Here is an 18,012-nt window from a genome sequence, read left to right as displayed (position 1 = left end):
TCCACTGGCCTGGAAAGCTCTTTGGGCAACACGCCACACATCCTGTCTGTCAGTGTCCCAGGGCGCAGCCCACGATTTCCATTCAATAGACAATTGTTATAATAATGTGCATATTCTCTAAATGCCCATTTTCAATCCATCAGAATCACCAGAAAGTGGTAAAAATTCAGATTTCTGTACAAGCCCCAGCATCAGACCCCATACAGAATGGATCATTAGTTCTAAGATGAGAACGGGGGACTGTATTTTTCACAAGCAACACCCTCCTTTTTGCAAAATACGGAGCTAAGTCTTGTCCCACCAATAGTTTGTAAGATACACTGGAATTCAAATATGGACACTGCTCTGGAAGCTACACCCCCAAGGTGATTTCCAAGTACACGTGGCAAGTCAGCCTTGGGGACACTTCACCGCACGCCCAAGATCCCTGACAATAGCCTCCTGCAGGCATCACTGGCATCGCCACCCTGAGCCCCTAGCAGCTCTGTCAGTTTCACACTCCCTATTTTTATCCACTGCTGAATGCAAGGTTAAAGGGTTAAATTGTTCTCAGACTCCTGGGCGTACGCGCACACACACACAAACTGATCCAAACTTTTCTATGATACTTGTTTTCACAAACTCCAGCGCCTGAAAGCTTATCAGCAAATGACCCAGCCTGAGAACACACTGGGTGTGATGACCTTGAGTTGAGCCTCAAGTCTATAGCTGCAGGGGAGGAGAGCTACCTCCCAAAATCTAAAACTCCAGTAATTTTCAGACAAAGTCTCTTCATATTTCTCCATGTATTGACTACATTGGAACTGGCCAATGAGCTCCAGCCAGGTACAAATTTCTTTACCCTTCACCCCAAATGAATACAAATCCCTCCCCCTACCTAGATAAGGAGGCAAATCTGAATTTTTCTCTTGTCTCCCTGCTCATCAGCCTGCAGTAACCTTATTTTTCTCTCCAACCAGAGTCATGTTACGGACCTCAATGCATGTTGGGTAGTGAGCAGGTTGCCCCCAAGAAAGCAGGGTATAGTGATTACACGCATTTCTGTACGCATCTTCCCGACAGCCAGCTCCTTTGCTAAAAAAACCGAAGGTGTGTGTGAGTCACTGCCAGGGGCATCTATTGTGCTAGGTCCAGAGTCAGCCTATGGGCTGAAGAGGAGGGCTGAGTTGAAGGGTCATAGGTTATAGTGACCAAATGGGACACATGCGTGAATAGAAAGTGCTATTAATAATTATCCAGGACAATAGGTGAAACCTGGAAGTGGCCTGGGCAGGGAGAATACAAGGTCACACTGATTGAATCAACACCCAGGGAGGCAAAATTAGCTCAGAGAATGCCCCGTGAACAGAGAGGTCACTTATGTCAGTGCTGCGGTCATGGCACTGAGGCAGGCTGGTTAGCTCTGTGATTAGGAACATGTGAGATGGGATCTCACAGGAAAAGCACCAGCATCCACTGCCAAGGAGCTAAAATACTTGACAGGTCTTTCTTGAGACATGATCAGTCTCTGAGAGTCTCCTGGGAGGAAGGGTGGAGCAGATACTTCATTCCTGTTTTAAAACATCAGAACAATGCAAGCTCATCTTGGAGATGGACCAAACTGATGTTCTCTGGCAGTTCTTGCCTGTAAGGAGGTTTTCATGTGGAATCTCCCATTCTCCAGGGTCTCTCTTATCTCTATTAGAATGTGTCATTAGATACTAACAGGCATAGTCATCATATGGCTGATGGTGATGAGGATTCCCTCCTTGAACAAACTCCACTCAGGCTCCTTCAAGTCTTCCTCCTTCTTGGCCTGATAGTTTTAGCAAAGAATCCTGCAAAGCCGGTTGATCAAGAATGTTTGCACTTTTGAAATCCAATCAAGCTCCTCTTCCTCCAGATTTGATATCTAATCAAGTTCCAATCAATTTTTCATCCTGTCCCTTATCCTGCCTGGGAGTTAAGTTACTGGGAATTAAGTTCAATTTCTTAGTTGCAATAGTTTCTCTCCCCTATTGCAACAGTCTTGAACAAAGTCTTCCTTGCATTTTTAGTAACTTTCAGAATAACCTTTTTTTTTTTTTATAACATTGAGCATAGATGACTCTGGATTTATAAAGTTTACGGTTGTGATGCACTATGATGTGAGAGTGTTGGGTGACCCCGAGAGTCAGAATGTCACTACGATGTCAGGTTGGGTGGGCCCGAGTGTCAGTGGCTGCAGGTGAGCTCTCTGCACTCATGGGCTCCATGCTGAGCACTCAGGACACAGATGTGAATGAGAGAAAGACAGTCCTGACAATGTTCTGCTTCCCTAGGGAAGAAGAAACTGATGCCACCACTCTGAAACCCCCGAAGACTAACAGGAGGCAGTGACACTCAGGCTGGAGGAGTGGGCCAGGAGAGAGGGAGGTGGGCAGGGAGCAGGAGAAACAGTCAGTCTGAGAAAGAAGACTGCTCTCTACTGGGAGGGAGCAGCAGGGAGTGGAGTGGAGATAGACGGGGGCGGGGACAGTGGCTATCGTCCAGCTCAGTGGACATGGGTAACTCTAGATTAAGCGCCACTAAGACAGTTAAGAAAGAAGAAAGTAGTTTGCTGTACTTTTATTTAATAACAAATAAATAAAACTCTTGGATATAATAAAAACAAAGGAACAGCAAAATCGTGTGTATGTATAATACAACATTTTCATCCCATGCTCACCTCTGAGAAGCAGACACTGGGTCTTGGGAGGCTAGAGAGGATCACTCTTGTATTTCTGTTTGCACTTTTCTATGTGGCTTAAATGTTCTCATTGTAGGCATGCACCACTTCAATTCATTTTCTTAAAAAAGTTAAGGGGGGGGGCGTTATTTGGAGAAAAGCTTAGGGCCCTATTGTGCTTTTCTTCTGTGTACTTTTACTACCTTTCTAGCATTCATAACCAACGGCGTTCATCTCAGTTTATAAATAAAAGCAAACTAGGGCGAGAGATAAGTCACCTCTGGACTCTGCTGCTCTTGAAATTTGCCTTTGATTCATAAACCCACCTTTGGAAGCCAGCCTCAGTCCAGCTTCCATTCCCTGCCCAATCATTCCTGTCCCACCCCCATTATCAGCTCCTCCTGTGGCCTGACTGTGTCTCCTATCACCCAGAATGAAAAAGCGGGAGTTCCCCCCATGGCACCCTCCCTGCTGAGGGAGGTGGGTCCCACCACAGACCTTGCTCCTTGACCCACACCACCACTCCTTGTGGAGCCTCAGCTCGCCCCAAGTTAATTTTCTAAAGTCAGGTCCTCACCAGGTCACTCTCCAGATCAAAGTGTTCGGTGGCAAACCCCATTCCAAGAAAATTAAGGCCACAACTAGAATTCGGCAGAAAATCTCAACCCAGTTTCCCACCTCCAAAGACTTTCCCCCACTCTCCCATTTCCATCGAATGTCAGGTAACCTCTGTGCTCTCAACACCTCTTGCCGCTCCTCTGACTGACAATGTCACTTCTCTTTGCTCTCAAAGTCTCTCTCCACAGAGAAGGAATCTTTGCTGTTTGGGGAACCTTATCCCATGGGTCCACCCAAAAATTATAAATCCTGTAATAGATAATTTATTTTCTTGATTTCCTAGCCTCTGAAGTACTTGCCTAAGTTTGGGGGAATCTTCACTCCCTAACTCTGGGGTCTTGGTGGGAAATACAAGCCAGAAGCTGTAGAAGGCAGATGTTGGCTTGCATTTGCCTTTGCTGCTGTGACTCAGACATGTGACTTGGGGGTGGCAGGTCTCCACCGCTGCTCCAGTGAGAAGCCAGAGCACCCTGTCTTGTATCCCATCCCATGGCAGCAGGACTGGCGGCTCACCTAGGGCCCCTGGAGCAGCAGCAGCAGCAGCATCTTAGGCAGCCCCAGACATGCTCCCCTGACCAGTTCTCGATTTACTCCTGGCAGTGCCCTCATCACCATGTGACCTATTGCCCAAAGCCTCCACATTTGGATTCCACTGTTTGTAACCACAGCCCTTGATTTAGGTCTTCAACCCAGAAAAAAACACACACATGCAAATGAGCTGCACAGACCTCTAGGCAAGCCACGGACTCACAGAGTCCTACCCACCTGCTAAAGCAGCCCCAACAACATCCCTAGAACCAGCTAGAGATCACCCAGATGAAGAGGCCACCCTCCTTTCGACTCTACTTGCGCCTCATTTTGCACATACTTCTATTTCTCAGGAGCTCCACAATTTGTTTGCAACTCATGGAACTAAAGTGCCTCGGTTCAGTGCCTGGTTCACTGCATCAGCCTAGAGCTCTCCCTACCTCCAGAGTCATTCCTTCCCCTGTCTCCAAGGTACAAAGTTGATCCTGTGACTCCAGTGAAAATCTTAGGGCTCCAGGTAGCTAGCCATCACCAAGCCACCCAGAGTCAATAGTCAGCAGACACCTTTGGGATTCAGGCTGCCCCGGCCTCACATCTTTCCCACATTCCTGGAGGTACAAAGCAGAGACACAGTTCAGTCAGGCCTCTACATCCCAGCATCCATGCTTAGGAGGCACTAACCTATTGTCAATTACTGTTGACTACATTAAAAAAGCACCCTTAATGTTGCAATTAAAAAAAACACACCTGCAAGCTGACGAGGCATACGGACATCCAGTGCACGCCTCTGGCTACCTGAATCATATCTGTGGATATGTTGTCTCCACACTCAATTGGTTCTTCCTTGATTGGGAAGAACTCAAGTCAATGTTTCTTCAATAAATGAATGAACAATGGACAGCGTGAATGGGGGATGGGGTGAAGGATGAGCAAGGAGAGATGAAAAACAATGATGAATGACACCTGACAGGTGTCACTTTTTGCCCTAGGCTGGTTTCCATGGGGGTGAAGGGCGATCAGTGACCCAGTGACATGGATATCACAAGCAGCAGCACCCCAAGAGATGCCAGGGCTGAGTGCTGGCAATAGAGATACTTGAACTGACTAAAATCAAGGGTACAACTGGGCCTCCCCTGGTGGCACAACAGTTGAGCGCTGGGCTGCGAGCCTGCCCGCGGCCTCTGCAGCACCGGTTCGTTCCCTGGCCGCCAGCGAGGGTCCCACCAAAAAAAAAAAAAAAAAAAAAAAAAATCAAGGATATGACTTACTAAAAATCACTTAATTTGCACATATTGAATGCATTCCAATATTTTAAAGAAATATACAATAAGGAAAGAGCTTTAGCAAACTTTTAACTCCCTTTTCTAGAGCAGGAGGGTTAAGCTAGACATTTAAGTACTAGAAATAGAAAGCAAATTGCTCAATCCCAGTTTCTGCACTTTCTTCCATACAGAATTACAAAACAAGGTCGATGGCTGGTGGGCCAGCCATGGGCAGGGAGAGGCATTCCATCTTTGTTTTCAAGAAGAAAAATCCCATGAGTAAGTATTAAAACTTCCACATGACTCAAATGTAAAGCTTTCAAAATGGAACTTGTTGACTTTTTGGTTATTGTTGTTGGCGATCCCTAAGTATAGAGAAAAAGAAAATGAAATGAAATGATTTTCCAGAAGAGAGACGGCCTATCAAGGAGCCAGGGAAGAGTAGAGTGTTCATTTGGGACAAAGAGGGTGACAGGTGAATTCACAGGAGTCTGACCTTGGGCCAGAAGCAAGAACACAACGGGGGTGAAATCAACTCCTGATAGCTCAAGGGGAAGGTTTCTATATGCAGCTTGGGAATATCCTATAACTCTAACAGAAAACATGCAGAATTGCTCCTAATCCTCTTTGGGTCAACCCAGTTGGCTCTTTGTCCATTATGTCTCTCTGGTGATGATGCTCCTAAGGAAGTCCTTGCTGGACACCAAACTCCCCGACCTTCCCTCATGTCACGCTGTTACAGAGCAACCCCAATATAAAATGGGTTGCCTGACTGTGGGTCCTCACCCGTGTGCTTAAAGGGGACTTATTAATGCTAAACTGCAGACACACACAAAATGTTGATAAAAGGTTTATTTACAAGGGAAGGGGAAATGGAGAAATGAATAACTCAGGGAGAAAAAGAGGAAGATAAGTTCGTAAATGCGTCCTACCCGTTCCGCTGACCTGGAATCCCAATGACCTGAGAGCTGGTGAAAAACCGAGCACACCACGTGGCCAAGAGAGAGACCCCAGGCCACATGGCCAGTTAAATACTCAGAGAACAAAGTTGCTTAACTCCACCCTCAGATGCTCACAACCTCCCTTTGGCAATCATGGGATTTGTAGTTCCCAGTGTCTTCCTGGAGTGGGGGTGGAGTCCACAAAGCCTGTATGGAGTTTGCTCAGGACATCCTTTCCCCCTTACAACCCTACTTCATTGTCTTCATTGCATGCATCGGTTCCAAACATCATTTTATTTTCTTACATTTTTATTGACCTTGAAAGAGGGGGCATGCCTGCCTTGTTCCTTACTGTTTCCCCAAAACCTGCCTAGGAGTCCGTCATATGGAAAGATAATTATTGAATAAAAGGTAATAAAGCACACACCAAAGCACATGGGAAGATAGTACCTAATATTCTGCCAAGATAGATTGTTTTCTGTTAAAAGACTGACACCTGCAGAAATATTCTGGGACTATAGGGCTCTCCATGCTATTGGCTCTTCGTGATCAGTTCCCGTCATTCCCACACCATACTAATACTGACCACTGCCCGCCTCCCTGCCATACACACACAGGGCATTGAATTCTTAGCCACACACCAGCACTTGAACACAAAAGAATGCTGCTTCTAAGGCAGGAAATATTTTGAGGGTTTTTTTTTTTTTGAACATTCCTCTTAGTACTTCAGGATGCCCCGGCATCTCAGAACACCACCCAAATAGATGGAAGAGATAACATTCCTGATCAAGCAGCAGTACAAGGTCGTGTACTTAATTCCTCCAAGGTGAGAGATGACTTTCTGCGATTCAAAGTCAGGGATGAGGTGAGAAAAATGCTGGTAGATTCCATGAAGGGTTAAATGTTAGTCATTCTTAAAGCCATTTGGTCATGGACTTAACCAGTTTGCATTTATAAAGGGAAGAATCTTCCAGTACTCTTTTGTGCACTCAGAACAATGCCTTAAGCACTTGTTCCTTCAATATGAAATAAAGCTGTAATGATTCAGAGGTGGGGGTGTAGAGATGACAGGGACAGCCAAGCTGAGCTGTCTGGCCTTTAGCCTCTAGCTATGCCACTCACGATGGGTGTGCCCACCACCCATAGAAGGACTCCTCTGGAAGCTGCCCGGGACCAACTTGGGTGTTGGGATTTTCTTGGCTTTCACATTTATTTTCCACTACAGGATCTACCACAGACAAGGGACAAAGCAGGTGTTATAACATCATTTGGTGAATAGATACATGAATGAATGACGCTGGCATTCATTGGCATTCATGTCAGCTGATCGCAGCATCCAGCAGTACAACGATGCCCAGCCTTTAGGCCCCTTCCCACACTAAAACAGGGCTTTCCAAGTCTCTTGGTAATTATCCAATAGCAGATCACACAGGCCTTAGGAGATCCTGAGATGGAGAACTGTAGGTCAGTGGGCCGTGACCTACTGGGTCATGATTCTGACCTCCAAAGGACACCTGGCAATGCCTGGGGACATCTGTCACAATGGACAGTGAGTGCAATTGGCATCCAGTGCATGGAGGATGTTGCTAGTCCTCCCACAAAGTGATGACTCCCCACAACAAAGAAGGAGTGAGCCCACAGTGATGGAGGGGCAGTGGTGTACACACCAGGGGGCATAGGCCCATGCCTTTTTCACCTTGAACGAGACTCCATTCTCAACTACACCCCCTGAACTTCCTCAGGAGAAAGCAACCATCCTAAAACAGCTGTCAGCCATATACAAGCATATGTCATCACAGTGACCACTGATAGGACACAGCCAAGAACACAAGCAGGGTTGAATATTTGTTCTTTACAGTTTGCAAGAATGACTCCTAATAAATTCTCATGTTCTTCTCCCAAGAGACTAAGTCGTTACTGGAGAAGGTGCATTGGACTCATTTTAGAGCAAATAAAGATGCCAGAGGAGGAAAGTAGCACCTATGAGTTCGGGGAGATAAAGCACTTGAAGCTCCAATATATTAGGTGACTTGTTCAAGGTCACAGTCAGGAAGCAGTAGAGTGGCAGAGAGCAACCCCCCCCCCCCCACCAACTCCAAGCAAGCTTCCTGATAGACATAGCTCTTTCTCTTTCCCAATGATGTGCATCCAGGGGAAATGTTTGCCTCTCATGCCATGGGCAAATCCATCATGAAATACTGGCTCAGAATCCATTTCCACCAGGCAGAATGCTTTTGGAGGACACAGAACAGCAAAGAAAGAAGAGACCACCAGACTGGACAGGTGGATTTTGGATGGTCTGAACCAACTCTGACAGTGAGTAGGGAAAGATACAAGAGCCAGAGGGGCCTCAAATCCTTCTCTAGAATGACAAAGTCATTCGTTCAGGTTGATTGAGATGAAAAGGGGCACATGGAGAAACATTTGGAGCAGATTTCTCTGACAATGTTTGTCTGGAGAGACTGTATGCTTGTTCTTGATGGGAGTATTGTAGTAAAGACTAAAAAGATAAGCATTTTCTTTATAGGTCATTCCCCCGAAGATTTGAGGGTTCAGACCCTTGAGAAAACTTTGAGTCAACTAGGAGTTTTCAAAGACCCACTGAAACATGACATTTGCATGCAATAGCTTGGCTCGCATAATCTTAAGCCTACTAGAGACATTTACTAGACTGAGTTGCAGCAGCCTCGTGAGGCACTTCTGTATTGTGGCTCCGAGACAGACCACCTGGCTGTGAGTCCCGCCTCTGCCACTCACCAGCAGGGCGCTGAGGACAGGTCACTGAACTTTTGCAGAGAATCTGCAAAATGGGGCTGAAGCTAACAGAACCTAGTAGTGCAAGCGGCTGTGAGGAGGATGAAACCAGTGACTTTATGTGGTCAAGTCTCAAAAAAGGTCCTGGCACGCCAAGGCTCATTGATGATTATAGTTTTGAGCAGTTTATAGGATCTATTTGGGAACTGCACAAAGAACAATGAAAAGAGTTTCAGTTGCCTGCCTTCCTCTCCTCTTTATCAATGTGAAAAAGGAAGGCAGACAGGATGGTGCTTTTCCAATTTTGCAATTAATATGGAACTCTGGCAAGTTTTTTTGGCATCTTTAGAATTCAAAGGATAGACTTCTACTGTCTTCAAAATCAATAGGGCCTGGGTTCCAAACCCAGTTCTGCCACTTCCTAGCACTAGAGCCTTCGTTGTGCTACTTAACCTTTCCAAGTCTCCCATTTCTCAACCTGCAAAGAGGGTAAGACTGATATCCTAGGGCTAGAGCGAGGCTTCAGGAATAGACGCAAGGTAGGAGGTTCAAAAACTAACAGATCACAAGCACTGTGTTCTCTTTCCTCTTCATTTGGGTTGGCCAGAATCTGAGTCTGTTTCCCTTGCACTATTACCTAACATGCTGGGTATCACCTCGCTGAGATGGTAGGATATTTTGCCACATAGCAGACTGGACCATATGTGAACACCCTCCATAAGAACATGAAATATGAATAAAAACTGCTGTATTCAAAGCAGTCAGAGCAGAAATCTGCATAAATTTTCTTTTGCCAAAGATGACTGGAAAGCAGTTATCTCAGGGCACACACAGCACAACTTAGGCTTTTGTTTTCAGGGGCATTCGGCATATATTTTTATTTACAGAAAAGCTTTTCTATGGTTAGTACCTTATAATAATCCCACTGATGGCGCATATCAACCATTCCCTCTTTTTTTTTTTTTTACAGATAAATATGAAACCTAGTTCCAACTCACACAATATACATGAAAAAATTCTAGGTAAGGTTTTTTTATTTTGAATTTCCAGCAATCTACATGGTCACTAACTAATCTTGTAACTTTGGGCAATTCTTTTCATCTTAAACATTTTCACTCCAGCAGGATCCTTTCTCTGAACTGAATGTCAGTCTTAAATTCTTCTCATCACACCTACTTTCCCCATTCCTACCGTGTGTCCTTTCTGTCTCTCTCTCTCTCACACACACACACACACCTGTGTTGTGCAATATAGCATCCATTAGCCACAACTGCTATTGAGGCTCAAAATGTGACTAATGCCAAGTGAGATGTGATTTAAATATAAAATACACACCAAACTTTGAAAATATTGTACAAAAAAGTTAACCATTTATGTAGTGGTTACATGTTGCAATGACAATCTTCTAAATATATCTACTAAATAAAATATATTATTAAATACATTAAAATTAATGTTGCCTAATATTAATAGGACTACCGGAAGATTTCACTTACATATACAGCTCACAGATATTGGCCTATACTAAAGGTTCTTGTCATGTACCATTGTAACCTCCACTTCCTCAACTAGGACGGCAGTTGGTTAATAGTAAGTACACAATAAATATTTGTAGAATTAATGAGGTATGTATATTTGTCTGTATGCATGTTTTTCCATCTCTACTCTGGCAATAGCAGCTCTGTTTACAATACAAGATAGTCATGATACCAGCATGGTCAAGAAAGTCATTATTTTTGTTGAAAGGTCAAAATCATCACACGTATAGCACTGCTTTTGCTGAAAAGCCTGAAATTCATTGATATTCCTAAAAATGTTCTTTGAGTTATAATATAAAAAATATAAGTTAAATGCTGGAAGAGGTGGCAAGTGAAAAACTCAAGTGGAAAAACTTGAAAAAAAGACAAATGAAAGCTGCAGTATGACCACATTTAATGGGAAGGCAAAGAGAACCCATAAACTTGTTAAAGCACCTTTATTGTTCTGTTTTCATTTTAATGGCAGAAGACTCAGGATGTGGATGAATTCCTGGGCTAACGGGACATAATGAAAAGTATTTATCCAAGAAAGAAAGAGTCTCTAAATTTGACTGGTACCAAAGCAAAAACAAAAACAACAAGCAATACCCTCTGCTCCCAAGACATACACACACACACACACACACACACACACACACACACACGGAATATAATTCTGAACCAGATGTTCCAAACACACAGTAGTTCTTTGATAATCTGCATCTCCAGGACTCAATAAACACCACATGAGCATTGGAAAGAGTTAAGCAGGCACACAGGATGCAACTATTCCGTCCCTGTCCCTACCTTACCTCCTAATGTTCCCTATCCCGCATCTAATTCTGCAGCTTACAGAACCAAAAACCTCTCCTGACCCAAGTGGTGAGAGAAGTCAAAAAAGAATGAAAGCCCCGTTGTGTCACCAACTATGAAAGCGCACTGCTTGTGGGGATGTGAATGAGTGAATCTAATACAGTTACGAAAGCGAATCAGAAGACCAGAAACTAATCTCTGAACCAGGACCATTTCAAAGACCTGTGAAGAAGCGATTGTATTTGCTGAGGGTTTTTTAGAAGTTTGTGACTCCTTTCTTTAAATGAGTAGTACAAGATCACAAAACCCTTAACCTCATAGGTGACAGGAATATACCACAGGCAATTTTCAACTTCAAGAGCTGGTATTTGGTACCTTCCACAGATAAAAGAGGCAGACGATCCCATAGTCTAGGAAGGGGGAGTCCAGCCAAACTGGAGAACAGAGGAGGGCCACAACAGAGACAAAGAGAAGAGTAACAGATTTTTCTAGAAGGCATGATCAGCACAAGCAGGCACCTCCCAAGTTGTCCGTGCAGCTCAAGCAACATAACCAGGATAAGTCAGCTCTGAATCTGTTCTCTCACCCCCTCCCTTCCCCAGATCTTTAAAAACATCTCAAGACTTAGGCCTCTGTCAACTTCTCCGTGCACAAGAAAAACTTCTCTGTGCACACGAAAAAAAAAAAAAAAAAAAAAAACAAATCTGGGGAGAAAGAGGAAATTACAGCATAGAAGACACTTATCTATTCCAGTTTACTGATGATGTGGGTGGCGAAGCTTCAAGAGCCCAGTTTGGGACTGAAGGGGAGGGGAGAAAAAGAAGAAACCGCAACCCTTCTGAGCTCAGCTGAGGTCGGGGCAGAACAAGTGTCAACGCTTAAAGGGCGCAGCTCGCTTCTCAGCCGCAGGGCTCGCCGGCTGGCAGGGCAAGGCTGACAGGCGGTGGGGGGCTGCATCCCCGGAAGGCAGCAGCAGGGGCGCGCAGAGGGCACCTCAAAAACACAGACATACCGATCAGCGCCCCAGCCTCGCGGCCCCTCCCTCCTCCCGCAGCCCGGGTTCCGCCGCTGAGGACCCGGCCGCGCGCGGCGAGAGGCAAGTGGGGGGCGAGGCCACGGCGCCGCGGGGGCTTTCCCCGCGCGCGCGGCGAGCAGCCGGAGGAGGGAAGGCTGGCCGGTGGCGGCACCACAGCACAAACGCGAAAAAGACACGTTACCTTGTTCATCCCATTCCCCATGGTGGCCGAGTGCGCGCGCTCACCCGCGGCAGTGAGGCCGCAGCGCCCCGCCGCGCGCGTTACCACCGGAGAGGGAGGAGCGGGCGGGGCGGGCGGGGACGGCGCGGGGAGGAATGTCGGGCCGCGCTAGAAACAACAACAACAACAACACCCCAGATCCGGGACGTCCCGGCGAGGCTTTACTTCAGGGGTCGGCAGGGGCCGGCGGGCTTTCCGCGGCCCCGGGGCGGACTTCCCGGCCCCTCAGGCAGAGGCACCCCAGCGCCCTTGCCGGGAAACGGTCGCGCGCCGCGGCGTCCGCCCCGAGAGCCCGCGCCCCTCCCCGGCGGCGCCCCGGGGCTGCCAACGGGCTCGGGGTGGCCGCGCCCCCCTCCGCCCCGGTGGGCCCGCGGGAGCCGCCACGCTCCCCGGCCGGGCGGGAGTCACTGGGGGCGCAGCGCCCGCCCGGGAGTCGCCCCGACCGCGGCCCGGCGCGCAGGGACGGGCCTGGAGCGCATGCGCGCGGGAGCTGGCGTTCCGGGGTCCCCGAGCGGGGCCGGGGGTCGCCCAGCGCCGCCCCAGCTCTGCGGCCGCGCCCCGCGGGCCCGCTCCTGGGCTCCGGGACCTCAAAACTTCCTCAGGCCCTTTCCCCTGAGGTGGCTGGGGGTGGGGGGAGGGGAGGGGCCTGTTCCTGGCAGTCGCCACCCTGCCCCGACTGCCTGGATGAACCAGTCAGGTGCTAAGCGGAGCCGGGGTCTTCGCTGCTCTCCAGTGGGTTTTCTTAGTGGACAGATTTAGGACAGTTGGGGGGATTTCTATGGCCCTGCCCCACCCACGAGGCCGAGAAGGCTCACCCAGTAGGGGAAAGGTGGGCTTGGTGACTCATCTCCGGGACGATGTGACCTCCCTACCCTGGGGGAGCAGATGGCCAGATCGCAGACCTCATATTGTGCCTTGAACCTCTGGTGTGACCCCCTTCTTCGGGCTATATACTGGTTCTAGTAGGTGCCTATTTGTGTTGATATAATTGCTTCTGGAAAGCCCCTAACCTTGTTAAACAGCACAGTAATGTCTGCATTATGATTCTTACTGTAGTGGAACACATTCTAACCTATAGCAGAATTGTTTGGGGGTATTGTCACCCTTACTAAACGCTGAACTTCTAGGCACAGAATCCTTGAACCAGGATTTTGATACTCGCAGCAATGCCCTGTACATAGTAGGTGCTTCATGGATATTTGTTGAGTAAACTCCTACATCAGTCTGCAAGGGCCAGGCTTACCTCATGACCTCATTTCATCTGCTCCTCCCTGCTCACTCAGCTCCAGCCACATTGATTTTCTGTGTTTCTTAAAAACTGCCACACACCATCCTGTGCATGAGCCTTTACGCACGCAGTGCTCATCACCCAGACACCTCTACCACTAGCTCTATGCTTGACTGGCTCTTGCCTTTGAGGTCTCAGTCAAATGTCAGCTCCTTTAAGAGGCCTTTCCTAACCCCCAACCAAAAGTTGATCTTCCAATCACGATTGCATTCTTTGGCCAACCTGGTTAGATATTATCATATTTATTTGCTTACTTTTTATCTGTCTCACTAAACAACAACCTACAGAAGAAAAGGACCTCATCTGCCTTGTTCATTACTATAATCGCATGGTCTGGGACAGTATCTGGCACCAAATAGTAGTTCAGTCAATATTTGTTGAATAAATTAATTCTTGGAGGGCTGAGAAAATACTGATGAGGTTCTAAGGATGTTGATTATTTGAAAAGAACTCCCAGACTCCACCTGCAGTCATTTCTACCTTTGTACTCCATATCCTTGGGGCAACAACAGGTGCCAGAATCCAAAATATAATGTGCCCCTATCCTCAGCTTACACTATTTTTACACTTCAGAAGGTAGAGTGGACCCCAGACCACCCATTGCCCTTCTCTTTCCGGTGCTACCACAGTGTTCTTTCCCTGTCACTTCGTTTACTCTTCTCCCTCCTGTTTGCCCGTGACCTGGACAGCATCCCTCTTATGCCTCTACTCCTAACCATCATTATTTTTGCTGACTTTATGCTTAGAGACAGTTTAGCATGGTTAGTGGACTGCTGAGAAATTCCAAGCTCAACTTCTGTCAAGATGATCAACTCCTCTGAACTTATTTCTTCCTCCTTAAAATGAGAGCACTGAGCTGTGAGTTTGTGAAGATTCTATCCAGCAATGATAAGCTACTTTGATTTCCCTCTGCTCTACTCATGTACTTGCTTCCAGAAGTCAGATGAACTTTTGAGAACATAGCCTGGTCCCTAAGTTGGTACTGGCCCATGAATGAAAGGTCCATACTCAGTTTTCCTTCTGTCATCCATTTGGAACATTTACTTTCTTTTACTGATTTCTTACAATTTTATTTCTATAGCTTAGATTATGTGCTTTATGATCTCTCCTGTATTCAGACCTGCCATAGCCATCTCCTAACAGGTAAATCAACACCCTGACCCTAAAGATCCACATGCCCGGGGCTCATTTCTAATTCTCACATTTTTCCTTTTGGTTAAATGGGAAAAGAGGAAACCATTAATAATAGAAATCAGGAAAGTCAGATTTTTAAAATGTGTGTGTGTGTGTGTGTGTACGTGTGTGTAGGGGAGAGTTATCCAAAAGAGAACCTAGCCTTAGCTCTTTCCATCTTAGCACAATAATATCAGTTTGTTATGTCTTAAAATCTGTTTTCTGGTTATCTCTTCATTTTCATAGCACAATCCAGAGATTTTCAGGTTCAGCGTTCATGCTGAGCAGTTGACTTGTCCATGTCCAAATTCCCAAATTTCCTACCTTCCTTCTTTTTCTCTATGGTTCTTGATATGGAAAGAAGGAAAGGAAGGAGACTCCTGTACAGAACTGGCATGCTTCATCTCTAAAGTAGAATCAGTCTATTCATCTGCATTCTTTCTCACTCATAACGTTTTTAAAACAACGTAAGCCTAGTAGAATTTTACTCCAGGTAAGATTTTTACTTTTACTTTCCTTTCTGCCCTTTTCCTGTTTCTCAGCACAGACAATAACTCCCAAACCAGCTTCAAGCACGCAGAATGAGGAATGGTCTGCATATCACACGGTCAGCCCGATCCACACACTTGTGGTTAAGAGTAACCAGCTGGTGGTGTAGTATTTAGTGAGCAATAACTTTGAACTTTAAGGTGGGGGTGTGTAAAATCCCACAAACATAAACTCAACTGTAACACTCAGTCAAACCATTTTGGGTGTTACTGATAATTTCAGAGAATTGAGATAAACGTCTGCCCAAGTGAGAAGTTATGTAATCTTCCTTGGCCTTTTGAATATAACTGCAATCCAGAGTTACTCAACCTCAGCACTGCTGACATCTGGGGCTGGATAATTTTTTGTTGTTACCAGCTATCATGTACATTGCAGGATGTCTAACAGCATTTCTGGTCTCTCCTACTATATGAAAGTAGCTCCTTCTCAGTCTTGATAATCAGAACTGTCTCCACTCCTAAGAGCAAAATGTACTTCAGTCATTCTATTCTGTATGATGGACTATGAAGATAAGCTCTCTTAGGGGTGAAATTCTCTCTCTCTCTCTTCTTTCAAGTCAAATCTATACTAGTTAATGTTAGTCTTCTCCTATATTAAGCTACACTATCAAACAAAACAAATTAAGAACAAGAATTTAAAACGAAGTGTTAATCTAGTCAGGGCATGACTGCAAGTCAAAGAAAGGCAGAACCCAATGAATTATGGAAAGAAGAAAAAAGATGGAGTCTAGCAATATCAAAGCAAAAGCACAAATCATTTTTTCTATTTCTCTAGAACTTTCCATTAAAAGAATACCCAGGGAACAAGTTGGGGACTTGCAGAACAACCTGGCTATAGGACGGTCCCCTGCTGTTTATCCTGGCTCAGTGAACTCAGCCTTTCAAAGACCAAGTCCCAGACTGTCTTCTACTTAGAAGATTGGTCTCCTCCTTCCATTTAAGAGGCTTGGGGAACTCATATCTCAAACTTCAAGCACCTAGAGGCTCCAGGTACGTGAGCAGGGCAGAGGAAACATTAGTGAATCTGGGAGGAGGGAAATGTGCGCTTGATTACAGGCTTGAAGGTGGGAGTCAAGAAAGCCTGTGAGCATGTGGAATTCCTGGGAAGGTGGAGAGGCCAGGCTGTTGATGGTCATGAAGGAAGATAAGAAATTGTGTCAGGCAGAGAGTAAAATAAAACAAAGCCCCAGTTTCTAAAACTTGGGTGGAAGGTGACACTTTTGTCAGCTTACGGGTCATGACATCTATCCCTGTGCATTGTCAATAGGCCTACTTTGCAAAATTAGAAGATTCATGTGGGCAGGAACCTATTGTCACCAATTTTTCTCTTGCACCTAAAATAGTTCCTAGTATGTGGCAACTTTAAGGTACTTGTTGACTAAGGATAGAAAATAGCAGTGAGGTTGTTGCATTTGTGAGGTTCACATAATTCATTTTTACATAAGGAGGCTTGCCTTTCCTTGAGCAATGCAGTTTTTATGCAAGATGACAGTGACTGGAATGACCACAGTGCCATTGTCCTTTGTCTTGAAATTGATACTGAGCACAATGGCTGTAGTTATCAGAGCTCAGGACTTTCTTTCTTTTTAGCATACAAGAGAAGAGGGGTGAGAGGAGTCACCAAAGACAGCAGGGAGCAAAACAGGAGGACTAACTGAGATACACTGCTGAGGGGAGCTGCGGGCGAGACAGGAGAGGTCTGCTGTGCCATGTGGGTCAGCTCCCTGGCTGGGGATCAGACTCAGGCTGTAGGTGATAGCATTGAGCCTTAACCCCTATGTCACCAGGAAGGCCCTAGCACAGTACTTTCTGTAGCCCTGTCCTTGATACTGCGCTGTTCTTCAGCTTTGGTTAAGAGCCCATTCCTAGTTTGGAAATGTGCACCATGCATGCTGCAAATGTGGTTCTTTCCCTTGTCTGGAGTGGTTTCACTTGACCCATGCACTTCCCTGTCTCCGCCAAGCAAAGTCTACTTAGACACAAGTCCTTTAAAACTGGTGATGTTTTCACAAAGCTAAAACACAGGTAACTTTTCATGGCTGAAGATCCCAGCTGATGCAAATGTGAACAACTGCTGCCTCTTTTGACTCAGTAGCCTAACTGTCTCTCCCATCTGTTGTCTGACAGGCCTGGTATGGGATATGTGACACTAACTTTATCTTAACTCACTTGGGCACAAAGAGACACACCCAGGAGCCCTTTCCAGATGCCTAATCTGTAGTACAATATTCATGGCCTCCAAAGCTCTATAAAACCATATTCAAAGTGGCCTGCAATCTGTTGGGAGTGCGGTGGTCCCTAAGTGTCCCTGGCTGGAGGCGCCCATCCACCAACCTTTACCATACCTGCGTGGCCGGCCCCCTCGGGGGACCACTTCTGCTTCTTCAAGAGCCTGCAGGGCCAAGGGGACAGCCCAGAGGCAAAGCCCAAAGGGAATTTGGCAAGGGGAGCCCTGCCTCTGAGAAACAGTTCCGCAAGGCTGGCCCTCCTTAGAGAAATCAATCCCATTTGAATGCGTCTTTAGTGTTTCTTCTTTGTGAGTAGCTCTGTTTTGGTTAGTTTTTATTTGTTTGTTTATTCACCCTTTTGTGTGCCAAAGAAATTGAAGTAGCTCTGAGGACATGTACC

At 46.2% G+C, this 18,012-nt stretch overlaps 1 protein-coding gene across 2 annotated transcripts in view; it reads right to left on the bottom strand.

The window, feature by feature from the left end:
• Positions 1 to 12,357, bottom strand: part of DUSP22 (dual specificity phosphatase 22) — a gene marked incomplete at both ends in the record, with an annotated part of 58,373 nt that extends 46,016 nt beyond the window's left edge. For both annotated transcript variants that reach the window (XM_084228171.1, XM_084228170.1), the window contains one exon: positions 12,337 to 12,357. In XM_084228171.1, coding sequence (XP_084084297.1) covers positions 12,337 to 12,357 — 21 coding nt within the window. The remainder of the gene's footprint in view (positions 1 to 12,336) is intronic.
• Between the last annotated feature and the right edge of the window lie 5,655 nt (positions 12,358 to 18,012).

Source organism: Talpa europaea (genome assembly GCF_964194135.1).
Source record: "Talpa europaea genome assembly, chromosome: 2".
Taxonomy (NCBI): Eukaryota; Metazoa; Chordata; class Mammalia; order Eulipotyphla; family Talpidae; genus Talpa; species Talpa europaea.
Note: the sequence above shows the minus strand (reverse complement) of the source record. Positions and strands in the feature narration are given on the sequence as shown.